The sequence below is a fragment of the Musca vetustissima genome, unplaced genomic scaffold, assembly GCF_032173495.1.
Source record: "Musca vetustissima isolate MV318-11 ecotype Yass unplaced genomic scaffold, APGP_CSIRO_Mvet_v1 utg209814, whole genome shotgun sequence".
Taxonomy (NCBI): domain Eukaryota; kingdom Metazoa; phylum Arthropoda; class Insecta; order Diptera; family Muscidae; genus Musca; species Musca vetustissima.
This window is the reverse complement of record NW_026884054.1, coordinates 1-25,869: the sequence shown is the minus strand read 5'-3', so window position 1 is coordinate 25,869 and position 25,869 is coordinate 1. Positions and strand designations below refer to the sequence as shown.

The window sequence follows — 25,869 nt, the reverse complement described above, 5'->3', positions numbered from 1 at the left end:
AAATTTACATGAGGTTCATGTTATGGTCACCGACAACGCCTATAATTTTCGGTGATGATGAGATAATAATTTTGGAATGAAATGGACTGAAAACTAAGACCTCGGTGAAGGGAATCTGGACAAGTGATTAGAAGGCCTGTATTGAATATTTGTAAAATTTTTTGACCTCTAGTCGGGCAAGAGGGTGCAAATATCGCGAAATATTGCCCAAGCTCAGAATATAGAACCACAGAAAGTTATAGTTTCGAGAAGGTTGTGTAGGGTATCATATGGTCGGCCCCGTCCGACTATACTGCTCCGCTTAATGATTTAATTTATTTGTTTCAAGGACCTTTAACAAGCGTGTTTTTTAATATTTTTTTTCAAGCACCATACTAAAGCGAATATTTTTCTTTGAACTAATTAACGCACCACAGTTTTATGAATTTCAAAATTGCCTCAAAACTACAAAATCCATTAAGAAATAGTTCGCCCACAAAAAAATATAAGAAGTGACATTAGCATTAAAATAAAGCTGTTGACTTTTACATTAAAAGCAAAGCCAATCCAGACAGACATACAGACAAATGAGACTCCACAACCCAAAAAATACAAACAACAAACATTAAGTTACGTTTTACTTAAGGGCAGATCTTTATACCAACTTGAATTTTTTTTGCTCCCGTTCGTCTTATTTTCAATTTGTCTTCCCAATGCATGAGCATTGTGTGTTTGACGGTAGGTAATGTCTGCAGGATAACATACTCACATGTGAAACTTCACACTCTCTGGCGAGAAGCCTTATTAAAAATCCTCAGACACATTATCCTAAATAATCCTTTAGCAACAACAACGACGACGGCAACAACACCACCAGCAATAACAACAACATGAGTAAATAAGGCGGCAACAACATTATTATTTGTGAAGCGCTCAGCAACGATAATGTTTCACCCAGGAACTGCAACCAAAGTGTTGAAGTAGGAGGAAGACCGGCAGAAAAAAGGGAATGCCAAACGGCAACCGAAACCAACAACCAGTAAATCTCAGTACATATTTCAGTCAGATTGGTAAATGGAGAAATGAAAACGAACCAAAAACAAAGATGAAAAAAACACATAGGAGCAACTCGCCCTCAATATGCATGAAGCAGTAATGTATTATACTGCATGGATCAGGATAAGTTTGCAAAGGAACTGTGGTTAGCATAGGAGAAACTGCAACTTTTTTTCGAGAGATCAGGATAATTAAAATTATTTTTTTCAATGACCTTTAATAAGGGTGGATTTTTTAACGAGTATTTGTTCAAAGACCTTTAATAGGCGTGGATTTTTTAAAGAATATTTTTTCAAGGACCTTTAATAGGCATGGGTTTTTTAAAATACTTTTTCAAGGACATCAATAGGTGTGAATTTTTAATTTTTTCAGAGACCTTTAATAGGCATGTTTATACCCTTCACCACACTGTGGTACAGGGTATTATGTCTTTGTGCAAATGTTTGTAACAGGCAAAAGGAAACAAGATAGACACATGGTTCCTTTTGAGAATATACATAGAATCACTTTCTGAGTTGATTTTCGCATGTCCAGAGACAGACGAACGGACGTCTGTCCGTCCGTCCATGAATTTTTGTGAACAAAGTACAGGTCGCATTTATGATCCGATTTGGATGAAATTTGGCATATGTCACTTATTTGGCCCAAAGACGAACCCTATTGAAATTGGGAAAAATCGGTTCAGATTTAGATATAGCTCTCATATATATTTTCGTCCGATTTAATGTAAATGGTGCACCAAAGTCCCGAAAGATATATATTTCGATTTGCACGAAATTTGGCACAGCGTAATGAATTAGGCCTAGAATGATGTGTGCTGAGTTTCATGAAAATCGGTTCAGATTTCGATATAGCTCCCATATATTGTTTCGCCCGATTTTATGTAAATGGTGCACCAAAGTCCCAATATATCTTTTGATTTGACGAATTTTGGCATAGCGTACTGAATTAAGTCTAGAATGATGTGTGCAAAGTTTCTTGGAAATAGGTTAAGATTTAGTTATAGGTCCCATATATATATATATATATATATATATTCATCCGATTTTAGGTAGTTGGTGCACCAGAGTCTCCGAAAATCATTCGATTTGCACGAAATTTGTCATAGCGTACTGAATTAAGTCTAGATGTATCCTAACAGACGTCGCGTGTTTGTTATATATCTATACAAACACACGACGTCTGTTAGGATACATATGTAGAATATACCCAAAGTGGTGAAGGGTATCATATAGTCGGCCCAGTCCGACTTTACTACTTTCCTTACTGGTTTTCAATTATTTTTTAACGGACCTTTAATAGGCGTGTTTATACCCTACACAACTATGTTGTCAGGGTATTATAGCTTTGTGCAGCCCCAAAGAGTTTGTAACGCCGCGAAATATTGGTCCTAGACCCACCTTTAAGTATACCGATCGTCATATCTCGACTAGCTGAGTCGATCTAGGCATGTGTGTCCGTCCGTCTGTCGATTATAATTTGTAAACACGATACAGGCCACAGTTATGGACCAATCTTCACGAAATTTTGCATGTTGAATGGTTTCTGGCCAATGAAGACCCCTATTGTTTTTGGTAAAGATCGTTTGATGTTTAGGGGATGAAATGGGCCGAATACTAAATTTTTGTCCGTTTTTCTGGTCGCTCCAGAGGCCGCAATAATGGCCCCAACATCGTGAAATTTTCCATGGAGAAGGGGATCAGGCCAAAGAATAAGCATGCCTGTTTTCATAAAGATCGGCCCATATTTAGAGGGTCAAATGGACTCTTTGTGTGGCGTATACATTTACTCCTGAAGGATATAGACCCGAGAAGTTGATAGTATATCTATGAGGAGTGGCTGACCTTGAAATTGATATCAATTATATTGTCGTACGCACTCGGATGTGGGAGTTACACTTAAATATTTAAAGGTGCTTACGTATTCATATATTATTTAGCAACCCATTACCACACTAGAGGGTCAAGGACATTACCACTGTTATGTTCAAGGACAGCGCTTATAATTTTCGGTGAATCTGAATTTTGGGATGAAGTGGATCGAAAACTTAATTTGTTGCAATTCTTCGAATCGATCTATAGGCCGATCATCGCCATACAACCCACGCTGAAGTCAATCTTGACAAGTAATAAGAAGGGCTGTACTGAATATTAACGGACCTTTAATAGGATTTAAAAAAAAAATCAAGGACCTTTAATAGTCGGTTTTTTTTTAATTATTTTCTAAAGGGCCTTTAATAGTCGTTTTTTTAATTATTTTCTAAAGGGCCTTTGATATGAATAGATTTAAAAAATTCAAGGACCTTTAATATGTGTGGATTTTAATCAGCGTATATTTTTTAAAAATATGTTTCAAGGACCAGAACAATGCGTGAATGTTTTCCTTCCAAACCCACTGTAATGCGATATAAAAACGAACTCCTGAAGGAACTTCCATGCTCGCAGAATATATGAAAGTACACCACACATTCGTACATACTACATATTCCCCTCAGTCAAAGATTTTTTTGTTATGACCCTTTTTTCGGGAATATAAGCTCCCACACGTATGTAAACAGACACACACGCATTTATAAAGATAAAGAAGGCGAAAAACTTGCCATGCAGACAGACAAACAGACATATAGGAGTATAAAATCACCGTGGAGTTCAAGCATATAACAACAACAAAAAATTGAAAGACAAAGAGTTCTGAAAAAAAACAACGGTGAAAATATGTTTTGTTCATTTGTGCAATTAGAATGCGTGTTAAGTGCTGTGAAAGAAACAAAAACACAAGAACAGAAGAAATGTAAACAAAATCATTTTTGGAAAGAAGAAAGGTAAAAATATACTCTGCAATGCAATAAGTTAGTATTTGCCTTGTTGGAAGTGGAACTAGTGTAGTACCTCAGATATTTTTTCCTATGAATATGTATGGCCGGGCGAAGCGTCTGAAGCTTCGATATTGTGTGTTAAGACTGGGATACGAAACAATCCTGATATAAGACTAGGTTTAAGGAAATTCGTACAATAAAGGTACTAAAATTTACAAAAAATTTTACCATTGATGCCCAAAACTTCCCAAAATTATACGATAGCGTAAATGGTTAAGAATGTACATTAATTTGTTTACTTTTCCTCCGTAATTTTTTGTGTTGAATTCTTAGTTACAAACGGACTGACCTAAAACTCTGAACTGATGATTTTTATATAGATTTTAGAAATCGTGGTGAAAATGTCAAAGAGGTCTTTGTTTTTGAGAAAATAACTATTATAGGTTTAGAAAAGTACTATATTTAGTACATTAAGTCATTGACCCCTTAATAAATATTATGAGCCCCGAATCAGGGGTAACTCGAATTAAAATTCATTGTTTGCCATACTGACATTTTTTTAATTAACCACCGTTTAATCAGTAGAAAGGTATCGATGTTCTCTTTCAATACAGAATTCAGATATATTCCAAACAATTCTAGATATATCCACTATATCAAGAGACCTTTCTATTTACGTCTAAACGGTTCGCATGTGCGCGTACCTATGGGCCTTGAAGTCCTCTTTGCAATAAAATAAATTAAATTAAACAGCCGATACAACTGTGCAAACCTTGAAGTTATTATACCCTGCATAAATTAGAATCAATCGGCTGAAGAATAATAAAGCAGCATGTACCGAACTATATAAAGCAGCCGAATTATTCAAGACCGGTGATCAGAAAATTTGGCTAGAGGAATACATGCCCAATGATTGGAACCTCAGCATCCTGTATCCCGTGCAAAAAATACGATATGTGCCAACTATAGATGAATAAATTTCCTTCCCATCATGAATAAAGTGATATCCAGCGTGCTGTGTGAAGTACTTAACCAATGGTCAATGACATTATTAGACCATACCAATGCGGCTTCAGACCTATCAAATCCACCATAGACCACATTTTTACACTGCGCCAAATAGTGGAAAAAACTCACGAAAAACACATCGACACATTCCGTAGAATATAAATCCGCATTCAACAGTCATATCCCTATCCTATTCTCAGAGGTCTTCAAATCTATGTTTGCATTCGGCATTGCTTATTAATAAGACTATGCAGGATAACTTTAACAGGGACAAGGTCAGTGCTAATTTCGGAAAGGACTTCTCGGAGCCCTCCAATACCGAATGAGGTTTTCGACAGTATGACAATTTGTAGTGTGACCTTTTTAACATCCTGTTGGAAAAGGTCATACGAGATACAAAAGCGAACAGAAATGGTACTATGTACACCAAACAGCCCATGTTACTCGTATATGCCGATGACATCGACATAATGGGTCGAATATTGCGAGCGGTAACAGTCACTTTTGAAGAAATTGAGAAGGAGTCTGACGAAATGGACTGGCAGCAAATTACGAGAAGACCATGCTGATGAAACAAAGCGCAAGACGTCCAATAGACTAGGACCATGTGTGGAACTTAAAAACTACAGCTTCGAAGTAGTGAACGATTTTATATACCTCAGTACCGCCATAAACAAAACTAATAATAACAGCTTTGAAATCCGGAGAAGGATAGTGTTGGCCAAGAGATGATACTATGATCAGAGTAAGCAATTTAAGAACAAGGCCACCTCTCGCCACACGAAACTCACACTCCACAAGACACTGCTATTATCCGTGCTGTTGTATGATTGATCTGAAGCATGGGTACTTGGGCAAGCAGATGAGGCAGCTCTTGGAGTGTTTGAAAAAAAAATTATCCAGAAGAAGAAGAAGCTCTAGGAGCACTGGTGGATGCCGAGGAGGAAATCAATACTCTAAAGCAAGAAAGTGAATTTCCTTTGGAAGAACTATTAGCTAAGTATCAGGCATTGCCGCCTATGGAGTATGAAGATCCACTTCGGAAGAAATCCAAAAAATCCAGCAAGAAGAAACACAAAACGAAACAGAGATCACTGCCAACGGCTGTCTCAGCAGACGACGTTTGTGGTGGTGATGAGGAAGATGGTGATAAGCAAAGGATAAGGATTGAGGAGGAAGTGGCGTCTAAATCAAACACGGACGTTGTGAAAAACAACGAGGACTATACAATCACTAGCGAAAGTAATGATGAGAAAACTTCGACCGAACAAGACAAACTACAGGAGGAGGACGACGATGAAACGGTAGAAGACGACGAATGTAAAAATGTCGATGAAACTGATATACCGACAGTAGGAAGAACCCATTTATTGGATTTGTATCCGGAAGGTACATTTGGCAATGTGGGCGACGTAGAAAAAGACATTCCCTTGGAAACTTTTTACGGCGTGGAAAATGACGAGGAGGAGGAGGGTGTTGATGATGAAGAAGATGAGGAATACAAGAAGAAAGTAATGATAGGTTCTTCATACCAGGCCTTTATCCCTGGACTCTCTCAGTACGGGGATATTTTGCCATATGAAAATGAGGACTTGCTGATATGGGAACCTAGTCAGGTTACGGAACGAGAAGTAGAGGCATATTTACTTAAGATAAGAGATATCAATAGGAATCAAGGGGCGGAAGATGAAAATGCTGATTCCTTCGAGTCCGAAAATAGTACAGCAGTAAAAGCTCTGGAATCAACCCATGATAATTAGACCTCGGATTTTGCATATTTGCATATTTTTTAATAATGAAGATATCGAAATTCTGATTGGACACAAATTCGTTTCAAAGGATTTAGAATTATTTGAAGGGTTCATATTTTTTAATTTTTTGCATATTTGCATATTTTGCATATGCACGAGATATGCAAAAAATATGCAAAATATGCAAAAAATATGCAAAATATGCGAAAAATATGCAAAATATGCAAAATATATGCAAAATATGCAAAAAATATGCAAAATATGCAAAATATATGCAAAATATGCTAGGTCGATATGCAATAAATATGCAAAATATATGCATAAAATATCCAAAATATATGCTAAAATATGCAAAAATATGCAAAATATGCAAAAAATATGCACGGTATGCTAGGTCGATATGCGATAAATATGCAAAATATATGCAAAAAATATGCACGGTATGCTAGGTCGATATGCTATAAATATGCAAAAAATATGAAAAATATAGGCAAAAATATGCAAAATATGTGCAAATATGAGCAACATATTTCACATATGCAATCATTTTAATCAAAAAAAAAAAAAAATTCAGGGTAGTTTTCGAATTTGTGTGCTTTCTTTATTTTTAACCTATAGAAATCTAATTGTGTATGTATGCGTTTCATGGATCAACTGTTAGATTTTTGGGGCATTATGAAAAATTTGCTAAATATATGTATAAAACATGCAAACATATATAACCGTTATATGGCGATATACTAAAACGTGGACCGATATATCCCATTTCCAATACCAAACATCCTAGGAGTAATAATAATATATGTGCAAAATTTCAAAGTTCTATCTTTAATATTGCGACCTAGCATACCGTGCATATATTTTGCATATTTTGCATATGTTTGCATATTTTGCATATGTTTGCATATTTTGCATATGTTTGCATATTTTGCATATTTTTGCATATTTTGCATATTTTTGCATATATTGCATATGTTTGCATATTTTTGCATATTTTGCATATTTTGCATATTTTTGCATATATTGCATATGTTTGCATATTTTTGCATATTTTGCATATTTTTGCATATGTTTGCATATTTTGCATATTTTTGCATATTTTGCATATGTTTGCATATGTTTGCATATGTTTGCATATATTTTGCATATTTTTGCATATTTTGCATATATTGCATATGTTTGCATATTTTGCATATTTTTGCATATTTTGCATATTTTTGCATATTTTGCATATTTTTGCATATTTTGCATATGTTTGCATATGTTTGCATATGTTTGCATATGTTTGCATATATTTTGCATATTTTTGCATATATTGCATATGTTTGGATATTTTGCATATTTTTGCATATTTTGCATATTTTTGCATATTTTGCATATTTTTGCATATTTTGCATATTTTTGCATATTTTGCATATGTTTGCATATGTTTGCATATGTTTGCATATGTTTGCATATATTTTGCATATTTTTGCATATTTTTGCATATTTTGCATATTTTTGCATATTTTGCATATTTTTGCATATTTTGCATATCGACAATGCATATTTTGTATATTTTTTGCATATATTTATCGCATATCGACCTAGCATACCGTGCATATTTTTTGCATATTTTGCATATTTTTGCATATTTTGCATATTTTTTGCATATTTTGCATATTTTTTGCATATTTTGCATATTTTTTGCATATTTTGCATATTTTTTGCATATTTTGCATATTTTTTGCATATATTTTGCATATTTTTTGCATATATTTTGCATATTTTTTGCATATTTTTTGCATATTTTTGACATGACCCCAAATATCGATCAATTAAAGCATGAAACGCCTAAATACAAAATTTGAGTCCAATCGGATAAAGCATAAAAAATATGCAAAAATCCGAGGTCTAATGATAATATAGAGAACAATTCGTTATTGGCGAATGGTGAAAAGAAAACAATTCCACAAGCAAGTTTGTCATTGAATTGAATCATTAAACGAAGATAATGAGTATGGTTCGAATCCTGCATCAGTAACAACCCCAGTTGGTTCACCGGTTAAAAATGTAAATTCGGCAACAAATACACGGAGGAATTCACAGAAAAATGTATCCATAATGTCGTCGAACACCGCAGTTTCCAGGACTACGACGACGGGTACCACCAGCAATGCTGATGTAGTCACAAACACAGAAAAGTCCTCACATAAGCGACGTTCCAGCCATAATGTGAATAACGAATCTATCACAACAGATGAAACCACGTCTACAATGATGACAATCCAAAACGAAGTTCAACGTCTTCAGAGAAGACTCAAACGTATCATAGTGATGCAGAGATGTTTTCGCAATAGGAAGAAATATCGCAGTAATAAGTCTAGTATAGCAAACATTTGAATATTCCCAACGCCGGGGAGTGTTTCAAAAATATGGATTATTTTCATGTACGATAACAAAAACACATTGTTTTATGAAATTATTTCTTACTGTAGGTTTTTTCTTAAATAAATAATAAAAAGGTGTGTTCTAAAAAAAGATCTGTGGGCCTATCTGCCGAATATCGCTGTCGAATGAACCATGAGCAATGCCATCTATTCCCGGACATCCCGGATACGCGGACGTAGTCAAACGTATCTAACTGCAGCGACTACGGTGGCTAGGTCATGTTTGGAGAATGGATGAGACTGATCCAGCTCAAAAGGCATATAAAAGCGAGCAATGTGATGGTTCAGGCAGACGGGGAAAGCCACGAATCCGATAGAAGGACGCACAAGACTGACGTGCATGGATTTTTTTTTTTAGCCCGTCTTACGAACCGTTCTTTAACAAGCCAGCTACCTAGTATGGTATTTTTTAGTATTATCTGATCGCAATAAAATTTTACATCAAGTACTGGTTATGTTGAAGAAGGGCTTCTAAGATTTCGGTAGTGATCAGATGATATTCAGAAGAAATTGTCGAAAAATTTTATTTTTGCTTGTTGCTACAAGCGCTCTTGCAGTCATAATTATGACCTGATCATAATAAAATTTTACAGGGAAAAGGGGACCTGGTCAGCGATGAATAGTATATGATTAGGGATCTTAGTCTTTTTTTGTATTATTACCAATACCACACTGGAGAATATAGCGAAGTTTTGTCTGGCTCGTAGTAGTTGAAATTGTGTTGGGTATTCTATGGTCAGACCCGCCCGAATATACAGCTCCGCTTACTAGTTCATAGTTACGATTTTCCATAGCTTCATTTTTTATTTTCAGAAAACACAACAATTTAACTTCAATTGTTCTTGTAAATTAAAAAAAAAAAAATCATGCACCTAACCAACACCTAACCCCCTATGCCTTCACAAAAAATTGTGAAAAACCTATAATTTTCCTTTCATATGTCATGTCATGTTTTTCCACATCAATATTGACAGTAATCGTTTAATGCCTTAATAGCTGGCGTCAGAAACATGATTATCCTTACTGATATGAAGAAGTGTTATCCCTGTCAAGTTATTCTGTATTTTTTCTTTTGCTTCTAGCCTTGGGTAACGACAACCAACAACAAAACTCAAATCAAGATGTAAAAAATCCAAAGTGTACTTCAAAAAAAGCAGAATGAAGAAAAATAAACACGGAAGAAAAAATTATCCCTCAATGGTTATTTTTTTTCTCAACAGCCTTTATTGCAACTAATCCTAGCTATTTGTTGATCGACAACACTCAACTATGGCGTGTGTGGAATATGAGTGAGCTCAGATATGATTTCAATGGCAAATAGGAGAATCAGACGAAGAAAGAAAAAGAAAACCTGAAAAGATAATCTTTTGAAATTTGTAAGCAATTGAAATAGTTATGTACGTAATAAAGTAATATTCGACCAGTTATGGTGCTTGTCACGAACATTCCTGCTGTTGCGATTTTTTTTTACATTTTCATTATTTATTTCTTGGATTTCGTTTTTTATTCGAACTCCTTGATGATGGCGATGGCATTTACAAATGTTATAATTAACAAACGAAAAAATTTTGTTAATGAACATTTTACAGTTTTTAATACCATCGACAGATGTCTTCTTGTGATATTCCCCCCGAAATTATTTCACATTCTCCACACACCGGCGAAAGAATAAAAAATTAAAACAAAAAACACCAAAAAAAGGAAAGAAGGCTGGTCAACACTTTTTTTGGTGAAAACTCGCCCAAAATATTTTTTTTGGCATTACTTTGGATGTTTACTACTTCATCCATTTCGAAAGGGTGTATCTCTTGTTAAAGATTACTATCAGGACAAAGAAATACTGAATTTACTCAATACCATATGGGGGGATGGTTCGTGAAGAAAAGTTTGGAATGTTCCCCACCAAATATGCAAACCCAACCCACAAATAACAGATCTTTGACTACTGATAGAATTCCGTTTTTTTTAAGAAGACTTCTGTAACGAGAGTATCGGATACCACATAAAGTACAACAATAAGAACCAAATTGCAATGGGATGGATGGACAGCACCAGGGATGGGCAGTATAACCAACCTTTCTTTTATTCTGAAACACCCAGACAGGCAGGTTCACAAAACCAAGCAGATTTAAAAATACAGATAGAGATATTAAAACTGTTACCCAATAAAACCCGTAAACAAACGACAATAATATTAAGGATTGTAGAATATTGCACAGTAGTCCAGAAGGGGCCAAATGTTTCAGGGTTAATCTGCAATGTAGATCAAAAATACACGTAGGAAAATATATATTCAAAAACCCCTTTTTGAAAGACCTCAACAGGCGAGGATTTTTTAAAACCCATTTTAAAGGACTTTCAAGGTCGTGGATTAAAAACAATATTCAAGCTCCTTTCATGCGCGTGGATTTTTTAAAGAACATTTTTTCAAGGACGTCACATAGGCGTGGATTTTTTAAAGAATATTTTTTCAAGGACGTCACATAGGCGTGGATTTTTTAAAGAATATTTTTTCAAGGACGTCACATAGGCGTGGATTTTTTAAAGAATATTTTTCAAGGACGTCACATAGGCGTGGATTTTTTAAAGAATTTTTTTTCAAGGACGTCACATAGGCGTGGATTTTTTAAAGAATATTTTTTCAAGGACGTCACATAGGCGTGGATTTTTTAAAGAATATTTTTCAAGGACGTCACATAGGCGTGGATTTTTTAAAGAATATTTTTTCAAGGACGTCACATAGGCGTGGATTTTTTAAAGAATTTTTTTTCAAGGACGTCACATAGGCGTGGATTTTTTAAAGAATATTTTTTCAAGGACGTCACATAGGCGTGGATTTTTTAAAGAATATTTTTCAAGGACGTCACATAGGCGTGGATTTTTTAAAGAATATTTTTTCAAGGACGTCACATAGGCGTGGATTTTTTAAAGAATATTTTTTCAAGGACTTCTCATAGGCGTGGAGTTTTAAAGAATATTTTTTCAAGGACTTCTCATAGGCGTGGAGTTTTAAAGAATATTTTTTCAAGGACTTCTCATAGGCGTGGAGTTTTAAAGAATATTTTTTCAAGGACTTCCACGCCTTGTATGGCCCTACTACTACTTTAAAAAATCCACGCCTTGTATGGGTCCATGAAAAACTTACTTTAAAAAATCCACACCTTGTATGGGTCCATGAAAAACTTACTTTAAAAAATCCACGCCTTGTATGGGTCCATGAAAAACTTACTTTAAAAAATCCACGCCTTGTATGGGTCCATGAAAAACTTACTTTAAAAAATCCACGCCTTGTATGGGTCCATGAAAAACTTACTTTAAAAAATCCACGCCTTGTATGGGTCCATGAAAAACTTACTTTAAAAAATCCACGCCTTGTATGGGTCCATGAAAAACCAACTTTAAAAAATCCACGCCTTGTATGGGTCCATGAAAAACCTACTTTAAAAAATCCACGCCTTGTATGGGTCCATGAAAAACCTACTTTAAGAAAATCCACGCCTTGTATTGACCCTTGAAAAATCTACTTTAAGAAAATCCACGCCTTGTATGGGTCCTTGAAAAATCTACTTTAAGAATTTCCACGCCTTGTATGGGTCCTTGAAAAATCTACTTTAAGAATTTCCACGCCTTGTATGGGTCCTTGAAAAATCTACTTTAAGAATTTCCACGCCTTGTATTGATCCTTGAAGAATCTAGTTTAAGAAAATCCACGCCTTGTATGAGTCCTTGAGTCCTTAAGAAAATCCGCGCCTTGTATGAGTCCTTGAGTCCTTAAGAAAATCCGCGCCTTGTATGAGTCCTTGAAAAATCTACTTTAAGAAAATCCGCGCCTTGTATGGGTCCTTGAAAAATCTACTTTATGAAAATCCACGCCTTGTATGGATCCTTGAAAAATCTACTTTAAGAAAATCCACGCCTTGTATGTGTCCTTGAAAAATCTACTTTAACAAAATCCACGCCTTGTAAGGGTCCTTGAAAAATCTACTTTAACAAAATCCACGCCTTGTATGGGTCCTTGAAAAATCTACTTTAAAAAATCCACGCCTTGTGTGGGTCCTTGAAAAATCTACTTTAAGAAAATCCACGCTATGTATTGACCTCTGAAAAATCTACTTTAAGAAAATTCACGCCTTGTATGGGTCCTTGAAAAATCTAGTTTAAGAAAATCCACGCCTTGTATGGGTCCTTGAAAAATCTACTTTAAGAAAATCCACGCCTTGTATGGGTCCTTGAAAAATCTACTTTAAGAAAATCCACGCCTTGTATGGGTCCTTGAAAAATCTACGTTAAGTAAATCCACGCCTTGTATGGGTCCTTGAAAAATGTACTTTCAGAAAATCCACGCCTTGTATGGGTCCTTGAAAAATGTACTTTAAGAAAATCAACGCCTTGTATGGTTCCCTGAAAAATCTACTTTAAGGAATTTCACGCCTTGTATGGATCCTTCAAAAATCTACTTTAAGAAAATCCACGCCTTGTATGGATCCTTGAAAAATCTACTTTAAGAAAATCCACGCCTTGTATGAGTCCTTGAAAAATCTACTTTAAGAAAATCCACGCCTTGTATGAGTCCTTGAAAAATCTACTTTAAGAAAATCCACGCCTTGTATGAGTCCTTGAAAAATCTACTTTAAGAAAATCCACGCCTTGTATGAGTCCTTGAAAAATCTACTTTAAGAAACTCCACGCCTTGTATGAGTCCTTGAAAAATCTACTTTAAGAAAATCTACGCCTTGTATGAGTCCTTGAAAAATCTACTTTAAGAAAATCCACGCCTTGTATGGGTCCTTGAAAAATCTACTTTAAGAAACTCCACGCCTTGTATGGTGCCTTGAAAAATCTACTTTAAGAAAATCCACACCTTGTATGGGTCCTTGAAGAATCTACTTCAAGGAATTTCACGCCTTGTATGGATCCTTCAAAAATCTACTTTAAGAAAATCCACGCCTTGTATGGGTCCTTGAAAAATCTACTTTAAGAAATCCCACGCCTTGTACTGATCCTTGAAGAATCTACTTTAAGAAAATCCACGCCGTGTATGGGTCCTTGAAAAATCTACTGTAAGAAAATCCACGCCGTGTATGGGTCCTTGAAGAATCTACTTTAAGAAAACCCACGCCTTGTATTGATCCTTGAAAAATCTACTTTAAAAAATCAGGGCGAAAATAATCCTTGTATTGATCCTTGCAAATATATTATTTAAAAATCCAGTCCATAGTGATCCTTAAAAAGATTTCTCTTATTTTCACTCTTCTGACACCACTGTGTTCCACCTTTCCGTTATTAATGTCCCCAAATGGTACAATCCTTTGTTTTACCTTCCCAAAATTGTTCCTTTGTATTGTTCATGACCGAAGAAAATTTTCGATTACAAAACGTAACACAATTGTTAACCAAAAACGAAAACAGCAACAAAAGCGAACACAAAAAAGCAATTAATAATAATTAATGTTTTATCTCATTTATTGCTGTTGTTGTTGTTGCTGGTGGTGGTGATGCAGCCCGATGTTGCAATTGCATTCGATGGATGCTTCTGTTATTGGATTGGATTCTTTTCGACCTGGTTAGCCACAAACAACAGTAACAGCATCCAAACAACTATTCGATGCTTGTTCTGACATTTAATGGATGTAGAGAGGACGACTTCGAATTATTATTACAGTTGCATTCGTTGCAGGTCGGATGGTCAGGCAGGCTTCAGCTGATGTTAATGTTCTTTTTGTAGGTTTTTTGGGAACCACATGTATTTACAAAATGCTCAAATTAAACATTGGCCACAGAACTCCGGAATTGATGGCACTTGAAACAAAGAAAAGAACGGGAAACACACAGATGCATGCATCCGAAGGAAAACATAAATGCCTTTGGAGTCGAGTCCTCGACAAAGAACAAAGCGAACGAATTACTCTACATGGACAATAAAAATGAAGACAGAAAAATGCCTAAAAGTGCTACTGAAGATATGAAGATGCTGGTGGTGGTGAGGGAAAGTAATGGAACACAATGGGCCGCCAATATTACTTCTCCATAACAACGGCCCAACAACTAATTGACCGACCAAAGTGCTACATCAACTGCAGCATCCATCGTTGCACACTGCAACCATGTAAAAGTAATAAAAATACAAGAGATTTTTATGTTGTTGTTGGTTTTTATTTTCTGTCTGTATCAACTGTTTCAAAAGGAAATCGAACAAGTGAAAAATAAATAAAAATTTTCGAATGTTTCTTTCATTCTTTTTTATATATTTATTTAAACATTTATGTTGCATCTTCTTCGGATGGGTCAGAGGACTGAAGTTGTTATAGTTACCGTGAAGAACAGTGGGTTAGGTTAGCCATTATACAAAAAGTATAAATAAATAAAAATTTATTTGAACTAGTATAGCTATAAGGGCGACGTAGGGGATGATAGATACCAAGCAACGGATCTGATGATGACCCAGAACCAATAAGAGATGACGGTATAGAGTGTATACAACCTAGCCAAGGTGAGGTCAGAGTAGCAATTAATCGGCTGAAGACCAATAAAGCAGCAGGTGCCAAACTTTTAAGGCCGGTGGTCAGACGCTGGTCAGGAGCATGCACCAGTTGATTAGTATAATTTGACTAGAGGAATGCATGCCCAATGATTGGAACATTGCATATAAATATCCAGCGTGCTGTGTGAACGACTGAAGCCAATGGTCAATGACATTATTGGAACATACCAATACGGCTTCAGGCTTGATAAATCCACAATTGACAAGAATTTCGATCTGCGCCGGATCCTGGAAAAGACCCACGAACAACACATCAAAAAAGTATTCTATTTAAAAAGAGATTCTGTCGCGTAGCCGGTGTTGGTATCTGTCTATAGGAGGAAGTCTTAAATCCCCGGCCGAAGGCCAGTCACCCAAAAAAGTATTCTATTTAACAAGAGATTCTGTCGCGTAGCCGGCCGAAGGCCTGCTACACAACAAAAAATATTCTATTTAGAAGGAATTTCTGTCGCGTAGCCGGTGTTGGTATCTGTCCATAGGAGAAAGTCTGAAATCTCCGGCCGAAGGCCGGTCACCCAATAAACACTATGCTATTTAAAAGGAGATCTGTCATGTAGAAAGATTTGCCTTGTTTTTATAGGGTTCTAAGGCCCATATCTTTTCATTCACAAAAGATACAGCCACATATCGCACCATTTTGGAAAGGGCAAACCAGACTGGGATAATGGACCCAAGTTCCACTTTTAGGGAGTTTTTCAAAAAAATCGGGGACCAAAACCCAGTTTTTTTACTATATCTCCAAAATGTTTTGAGATAACCCCATCATATTACCACTCAATGGAAAGGTATTTTTATTACTTTTAAAATGATACCCATTTTATATTAACCGGATCCGGAGAACCGGTTATAACCGAGTACCCGTACCCGAACTTCCGGGTCAAATAACCGGGTACGTCCTCCAAGAAAAAAGAAACCGAAAGGAACCGGTATAACCGGGTACCCGAACCCGAACTTCCGGGTCAAATAACCGGGTACGTCCCCCAAGAAAAAGAGATATCCCCATAATTAGGGTAAAAATACCTACCTCTGGAAAAAAATTTCAGAAAAATCTGATCGTTTTTACTAAACTAGAGCTGTTCCATTCCACCTATTCGTCGACTATAGAGCCGCATTCGTCAGCCCTATCCGTTATGAGGCGTTTAAAGCCATGTCTGCGTTTGGCATTCGTGCAAAATTAATACGGCTATGCAGGATAACTTCAACTGGTACATGGTCAGCAGTTAAAGTCGGAAAAGACCTCTCGGAGCCCTTCAATACCAAACGATCGATTCAGACAAGGTTATTTGTCGTCGTCTGACCTGTTTAATATCCTCCTGGAAAAGGTCATACGAGATACAAATGTGAATAGAAATGTAACGCTGTTCACCAAACATCATATGTTACTCGCCTACGCCGACGACATCGACATAATGGGTCGAACATTGCGAACGGTAACAGCCACCTTTAAAAGAATTGAGAAGGAGTCTGCCTAAGTGGGACTGCTAGTAAATGGCGAGAAGAGCAAGCTGATCGTATCTACGCATAAGACGTCCAGTATACTCGGACCAAGTGTGGAACTTGAAAACTACAACTTCGGGGTAGTGAATGATTTTATATACCTCGGCTTTGAAATCCGGAGGAAAATAGTGTTGGCCAACAGATGTTAATATGGTCTAAGTAAGCAACTCAAAGGCAGAGGCCATCTCTCGCCTGACCAAATTCACACTCTACAAGACGTTGATACTACCCGTGCTGTTGTATGATGGATCTGAAGCATGGGTACTTGCGCAAGCAGATGAGACAGCACTTGGAGTGTTTGAAAGAAAAAATCTCCGGAATCTCGGCCCATAGATCCTATCTGCGCCGACGGTGAATATAGTCGTCGAATGAACCATGAGCAATACCATATATTCTCGGACATCGACATAGTCAGACGGATCGAGCTGCAGCGACTATGTTGTCTAGGTCATGTTGTGAGAATGGATTAGGATACCCCCACTCAAAAGGCATATAAAAACGAGCCTAGTGATGGTTCCAGCAAAAGTGGAAGTCCCACTAGAAGGCGTACAAGACCTACGCGCTTGGAAATCTTTTTTATGTTCGGCTTATGAAACAACCGTTCTGTCACAAGCCAGCTAAGATAGTAAGTGTATTAGATGTATAAAAAAGTAGTACTAATAATATCTGATGAACGAATAGAACGTGAATCGTGAACTGTGGAACATTGAGGCGTCATATTTGTATCATGGGTGTTCTTCATAGGATTTTTTTTAAAGAATGTAATTTTTCAATAAAGAAAAAAATATTGACATCGCACTTGTAGCCATGCAGAAGTACTCGTAGTGCCCAGACACTCGATATAAATCAGTGTTTCATTAAATTTGTCCTTCAACTTTATTACTTTATATTCCTTATCAAACAAGTCCAAACATGCCTTAGAATATAATTGTCTTTACTAAACCACAGTAAAAATGCCTTCAATAAACCAATAAAGAAGTTTTGACACGTTAACGCAAAATGATGCCAGAAGAAGAGAGAATGCAATGCAAAAAAATGGATAAACGATAAACGACGATGAAATAAAACTCTCTGAAATAACTAGAAGGCAAACTAAGTCGAAGTAAGTTTTAACGCTCTTTAGACGTTTATATTGATGTTATTTTTTATGACTTTTTATACACTCCAAAGTTGAATTAATTGATAATTGGAATTTTTTGCAGTTGTTGTTGCTGTTGTTGTTGTATTTAAATGTTGTATAAAATACACTATCATGTTCTGAATAATAACACTAAGTTCAGTGTTTCGTATGTAACATCTAGATACAAAGTTATTTAAAAAGGATTACATTGATAATACGAGATACAAATCCAACAAAATTGCATCTGATAAGTTGATAAATGAAAAGGAGTGCATCTAGGATATTCGTCTGATGCTGGTGGGGTTCCTTGGTACCCTAAGTCATAATTTCCACAATTATTCCAATGACTATAAACTCCAATGTCACGAAAGCTGTATTACTTCCTGGACAACAAATCGAACAACAAATTTGGTTTCCTTAACTCATGATCTATCCTCAGTTTGATGAGTTGATCTTTGCGTAATAGTAATAATTTTGTCAAAATATCGCCCTGTAGCCTTAGAATATTGTCACAGCAAAGAAAGCAAAGCGTATAACGGTTACAGATCAGAAAAGGCCACACCAATGTAGGTTGGGTTTGCAAAGTTATTGCTTTCGATGTAGACAAGAATTGAGGTGAAAAATTATATGGTTGATGATTCCCTGAGCAAAATTAATACCATACCAAGGCCTTCGACTACCAAAATTGTCAAAGCCGTTCAAGGAACGGAAGACAGCCATCCCTATATACGAAGGCAGAAATAAAATTTACGATAAGGATTTCTATTTGATTACGAGAAACCCTATGTTTGTAATGTAGTTTGTAAGGAACTATACTAATTTTTTGTTCCCGAAACCTAACAACCTTTACTAGAGCGACTCTTGTCGAATCTCCACAAGGAAATAAGCAATAACAACTAGTACAGATAGAAAAGTGAGACCAAATACAAATTTGCTGTTAAAAACTTATTCTAACTTCTTGGAAGGAGAGGGAGTCAGTAAATCCTCTAATAGGAAAGCTCCTCAAAAAAATTTGACGAAAATATCAAAAAACAGTCCTCTCCTAAAAAATCTTATGAAATTGAGTACATGCGGGTATTGAAAATACCTAAGCATCAATCTCTTCGAAGGATGTTCCTATTATGGGGACCAGATCCCATACACTGCATATAGCTTTGAAGAGGATGAAGTTATCATAGGAAGAGGGCGACTACAAAGTATACTTCAGTAGCAGCAGAGGAATTTCCATCTTCCGCAAAATAGATTTGCAGGTTACGCCTTGTTGGCCTTCAAAAGAATGCTGGAATAACAGACGAGCCTGTTCGTTATGCCTCATAGTCGATTATAATCAATGATGGAGTCTATCAACAAGTACATAGACGAGCCTGTTCGTTATGCCTCATAGTCGATTATAATCAATGATGGAGTCTATCAACAAGTACATAGGCAGGATTCACAAGCTATACTGCAAGGAAATCTGGATGCAGGCTTTTTAAACACATTTTGCCGCTTTGGTCAAGATGTAAATGTTTTCCAAATAGGATGTTAGTGGAGTTAACTCCTGCCACACATTTCTCTCTACTTACAGAAAATATCAGAAGACAGGTTCGAGGGTTCCAATTAGTCTGAAATACCGTATGTAGGTGATGAGTAGACATTAGAACCTCAGAAAGGTATTCTATGGCCAAAATTCCTACAATTGGTCTTTGGTGAACGGATGATCTCATGTATGTAATTTTTTATTGAATTCCCTCTGAAGGTAATTCATGGATAGAAGTCCTAATGTATGTCATTAATGAAAAGATGACTTCCTTTAGAATTTCTGAAAGTTAAACTTTGAAAGGTCTCTTCCTCAAGCAGAAGGCCGGCTGAAGGTCATCTATGAAGTGATAAACTTCTATACATATTTTTAGGCAAAATACTTTATGAGTATACTATAAAAATAACGAGGTACTCCATAGACAGAAGCAGGCCATCGAAAGACAGATATCTACTGCAGATCTTTTATAATCAGAAGAATACCTGTTGTAGGTCATCTATGGATAGAAGACGTTATATATTTCGTTTACAGAGGGTATGCCTTCTAGTCAATTAATTGATAGATGACTTCTGTAGACAATATATAGGTGTTCTATAAGCAGAAGTTCGTCTACAGACAGAGTGAGTAGAATACACTGTAGGTCACCTATGGGCAGAAGACTCACCTTTTTGTATACAATAGATATAAAGAGGTATTCTGTAGACAGAATAAGGTCTTCGAAAGACAGATATATTCCGTAGATTGCCAGAAGAATGCCGACCGTAGCTCATCTATGGATAAAAGACGTAGACGTAGAGAGTAAACCTTCTAATCCATTAATTTATCGGTAACTTCTGTATGTCATATGAAGGTCTTCTATAGACCGAAGAAGAAGTTCGTCTACAAAAATATTGGGTTTTTTAGAGGAAGCCTCGAGACTAACTGAGGAACTTCTGTAAATCTTTTGTAGGCAGAAGGCCTTCTGTAGAACTTTTATGGGTATTATATAAGCAGAAGACATGTTGTAGGTTACTTATGGATCGATAACTTCTATAGGTCATATGTAGGTCTTCGATAGGCAGAATAACTTTCGAAGTTCGTCTACAGACAAGAAAGTTCGTATATATATAAAGACACGATAAGAAGTGAGGAACTTTTTAAAATCTTCTATAAATTTCTTGTGGTATTCTATAAGCAGAATAAATTTTACAGGTCATCATTTAAAAGTATAAGGTCTACTATAAGAACAAAGGACGTATTCTAAATACAGAAGATGTTCTAAAGACACATACCTTGCGTAGGTCTTTTATAGGAAGTGTATCTACTATAGGCTATTTACGTTCAGTAGACGTTCTTTAGGTCGTATGCGGCAGAATACTATATGTTGACCACTCATTGGGAGGTATCTTTAGGAAGCCACCTATAGACATAATACCTTCAGTAAGTCTTAGATATAGTGATTTGGTCGTCTGTGAAGAGAAGACCTTCGGTTGATCATCCGTTAATTTGTAGATCTTCTATAAGCAAAACATATGCTCTAGATCATCTATGCAGATCTCCAATAGACAAAATATCTTATGCAGTTCACCAGGAAACAGATGGATTCCCTATAAAAGAAGAAGAAGAAGCGATCCTTTGTATTCAGATTTTTTATAGCCAATAGATCCTTTATAGCAAATAGAGCTTCTGTGTGTCGTCTGTAGTCAGACGATACATGTCAAATTTATACAGATACCCTTCAACTGGTCTTCATATAGTTAAAGTTCCTCTTTATGTGTCCAACTCTTGGCATTCTTAATACAAAATATCTTCTGTATTATCTATTTGTAGAAGAAAATCTACTGAAAGTCATGTATGGACAGAAGACCTTATTTAGGTCTTCTATTCACAAATGAAACTCTACAGACATTTTGAAGACATATTGTTGGTCAAGAAGGAACATAAAACGATCTGTACATCCATTATAGCCAGAAGACCTTCGGTGATTCGTCTGTAGTCAGAAGACCTTCTGCAGCTTCTCTATAAACTGAAGGTCTTATCCACAGGTCATATTTAGGAAGATATCTTTCATCTGGTCTGCATATAGTCAAATTATCTCCATTCGGATTGTAGGTACTGTAGGTATCCTTAATGTGAAATATCTTCTGTAGGTCGAATTTTTGTAGATGAAACTCGAATGCTAGTCATCTGTATAGATATTCCACTGTCGGAAGAAGCTATGTCGAAAGATTAACCGGAGACCCCATAAAGTATATATACTCTTTATCGGAAAAAATGCTATGTCGATTTATGCATGCTCGTTTGTATGCCTGTTGAAATCACGATAGAGCTTACAATATTTAAAATGAAATTTTGCTCATACATTGTTATACCTCCTAGGATGTTTGGTAGTGAAATGAGATATATTGGTCCACCCTCAAATATTTGTTATTTTGGGGATTTTTATACCCTACACAACTATGTTGTCAGGGTATTATAGCTTTGTGCAACCCCAAAAGTTTATAACGCCGCGAAATATTGGCCCTAGACCCACCTTTAAGTATACCGAACGTCATATCGACTAGCTGAGTCGATCTAGACATGTGTGTCCGTCTGTCCATTATAATTTGTAAACACGGTACAGGCCACACTTATGGACCAATCTTCACGAATTTTTGCATGTAGGATGGGTTCTGGCCAATGAAGACCCCTAATGGGAAAGATCGGTTAATATTAAGGGGATGAAATTGACCAAATACTAAATTTTTGTCGGTTTTTCTGGTCGCTCCAGAGGCCGCAATAATGGCCCGAAGATCGTGAAATTTTGCATGGAGAAGGGGAACGGGCCAAAGAATAAGCATGCCTGTTTTTATAAACATCGGTCAATATTTAACGGGTCAAATGGACTCTGACTTTTGTCTGAAAAATTACCAAATTTAGAATACAAATTTGGTAGCGTATATATTTACCCCTGATGGACATAGACCCGAGAAGTTGATATTATATCCAAGAGGAGTGGTTGACATTTAAACTAATACCAATTATATTGTTGTATGTGCTCGCATGTGGGAGTTACACCTAAATATTTAAAGTTATGTCCGTATTCGTATATTATTTAGTAACCCATTATCATTCTAGAAAGCGGAACTATAGCGCTGATCGCTTTGAAATGTTCCATGAGGTTCCAATTATGGTCAAGGACAACGCCTATAATTTTCGGTTATGATCAGATAATAATTTTGGAATGAAGTGGACCGAAAACTTAATTTTTGTGTTATTTTCGAGTCGATCTATAGACCACAAACAACCCACGGTGAAAGGAATCTGGGCAATAGCAATACTGAATACTCGTAATATTCGGAAGATATGTCAGTGTAAGGAAGAGGGGCTGTTTACCTCTAATCGGGCAAGAGGGTGCAAATATCACGAAATGTTGCCCAGGCTCGGAATAAACATCCACAGAAAGTTCGATTTTCGTGATAGTTGTGTAGGGTATCGTATGGTCGGCCCCGTCCGACTATACTGCTCCGCTCACTGGTGTTGTATACTTTTTCAAAAGAATGGGTCAAATTAGGTATTTTGAGTTCTCAATGGATCGCAAATATACCTACCAAAAATTATCGATAACAGTACTTCATATCACGCTACCCCCATTGTTTGGTATTTCGGGCACGCTTTAAACGAATTGGGTCTAATTCGGTTCCCATTGGGAGTCAAATCTTTATGCCAAAAATTTGCCTAGATATAACCCTTTTGTAGATACCGAACAGTATTTTAAAACTTCACCTCGTGGTGAAGGATATCAAAAGTTCGACCTAGTTTTTTTTTTTTTTTTTTTTTTTTATTATCACCAAGTTAATATGCAGTAGTGCAGGGTACAGCGTCGATCATCCTTGCCGACCTATGTTTCGATATATTTATTTTGTAATTATCTGATGGCCAAAATGCATGGGGCAAGGTAAATGCATTGAACATTTGTTTTAAGCTTTCCAAAGTACGGGACACCTTCTGGGTATGAGGAGAGTAGATACGGGCACTGCAAGCTAAAACAACAACTCAACAATAACAACAATTATAATAATGTATTGGAAGTAATGATGAATGCAATACAATAATAACAACAACAAAAAGTAGACATAAACGTCGATATTGTAGCCCATGCCATGGACAACATCACCGTTCACAGTTGGTGGTGTTGCAATGAAACAATGTTTGGGGAAACGACAACCAAGACAACAGGAACAGCAACAACAACAACAGCAGCAGCAAAACATCACCATAATGACGATTAACAACAACAATAGTGCCAGCAAAAAAACTGCATCAAGAACAAGGCGTAAAGTGTAAGACAGGTATGATGATGGAAGCATGGTTTTTTCCTCTTCGTTTTTGAAGAGGCGTTCTAGCGTTTTAAATTTGAACAATTTTTTTGTATGCCTTTGCTGTGTGTACTTTATCCTGAAGTCAGTATTTTTTTTTAAATGTCGATGTCAGTTGCCGGCTTTTGCTTTCCAACTCCATTTAGGTATTGGCCAAAATTGCTGGGGAAGTATTATAAGCGAAATAATGATGATTGTGACGATGATGTTGTTGCTGATGTGATGCTGCAGCGACAGACAGACAGCAAGAACAATAACAACAACAATTATCAGGATGATGGTTGGCAACAAAAACAACACCGATGGCGGCAATTCATTCTTTATGCACACACAACAACAGCACACCATCCGAATGGATGTTGTTGTGGTGTGACAGACAACTGCTGCTGTCGCTGGAACAGCTAGCTTGTCGAAGAATGCAAACCGACAACAACAACAACCATTGTAACACAACAGGAGGAGAGATCCCGAAAAGGAAGAAGTATCACCCGAAGCTATCATTGCTTATGAAATAACACCAAACAAAAAACACTGAGCAACAATATCCGTTGCCGTGTTTGTTGTCGTCATCGTCGACCTGCAGCAAAGCATTTAAGCCCGCTTTTTATTCATCACTTCTTTTCTCTCTCCTCTGTTTGATGACTTTGTATTACGACGACAACAAAAATACAATGATAGCAACAACAAATCGTGTTGTACCATCTCGTAATGATGACGTTTTGACTACAGGCAGAAGTTACTTGGAGTTTGAGGAATGCATTTTAATGGTGATGAAGTTACCTGCCTAAAGAGGAGTTGTAAGCATAACCTACAATCACTCACTTCCCTCGGAAAGTGCGCACACACGCACACAAATACATTCACATGAAGTGGAATATAGGGATGCCAGATTAATATTTTTAATAGGGGGATAACATTTCCAATTTATTAAACCATATTTTTCAAGGACCAGCACAAGACGTGGATTTTTTAAAGAATATTTTTTTTTGAGGAACTACCACAAGGCGTGGATTTTTTAAAGAATATTTTTCCAGGGACTACCACAAGGCGTGGATTCTTTAAAAAATATTTTTTTGAGGGACTACCACAAGGCGTGGATTTTTTAAAGAATATTTTTTTGAGGGACTACCACAAGGCCTGGATTTTTTAAAGAATATTTTTTGGAGGGACTACCACAAGGCGTGGATTTTTTAAAGAATATTTTTTGGAGGGACTACCACAAGGCGTGGATTTTTTAAAGAATATTTTTTGGAGGGACTACCATAAGGCGTGGATTTTTTAAAGAATATTTTTTGGAGGGACTACCACAAGGCGTGGATTTTTTAAAGAATATTTTTTTGAGGGACTACCACAAGGCGTGGATTTTTTAAAGAATATTTTTTTCAGGGACTACCACAAGGCGTGGTTTTTTTAAAGAATATTTTTTGGAGGGACTACCACAAGGCGTGGATTTTTTAAATAATATTTTTCTTTCATGTCTGTCATCTCTAAAACTTCACTCTTCCAGATTTGTCGCCCTCCCATCCCACAACCACACATGGCTCCTAATTCTATAACATTTCACATGCACCTCTAACCGGCCAGCCAGCCTGTATGTTTGGTCATACATGTCCCATCACTCAGTCTGCCTTCACCACCAGTGGGATGATTACAACCAACTGGGTGTTACTGCTGCCTGCATAAAAGGGAAGGAATCATGGAGGAGAAGGCAGCAATTGTTGGTGAACAACGAACACCCAAGCTTGGCAATTCAACGCCAAGCGAATAAGCGATTTAAATGGCATTTTGTAGTTGCTAAAGTGTTGGAAACTCATTTA

General features: G+C 36.5%; 1 protein-coding gene across 1 annotated transcript; it reads left to right on the top strand.

Annotated features, from left to right (window-relative positions):
• Nucleotides 1-5,761: 5,761 nt before the first annotated feature.
• On the top strand, nucleotides 5,762-6,618 carry LOC133331050 (mesoderm induction early response protein 1-like; the record flags this gene model as incomplete). Its single annotated transcript, XM_061539454.1, has 1 exon — nucleotides 5,762-6,618. A coding segment is annotated over one exon (857 nt), but the record flags the coding sequence as incomplete, so codon positions are not given.
• Between the last annotated feature and the right edge of the window lie 19,251 nt (nucleotides 6,619-25,869).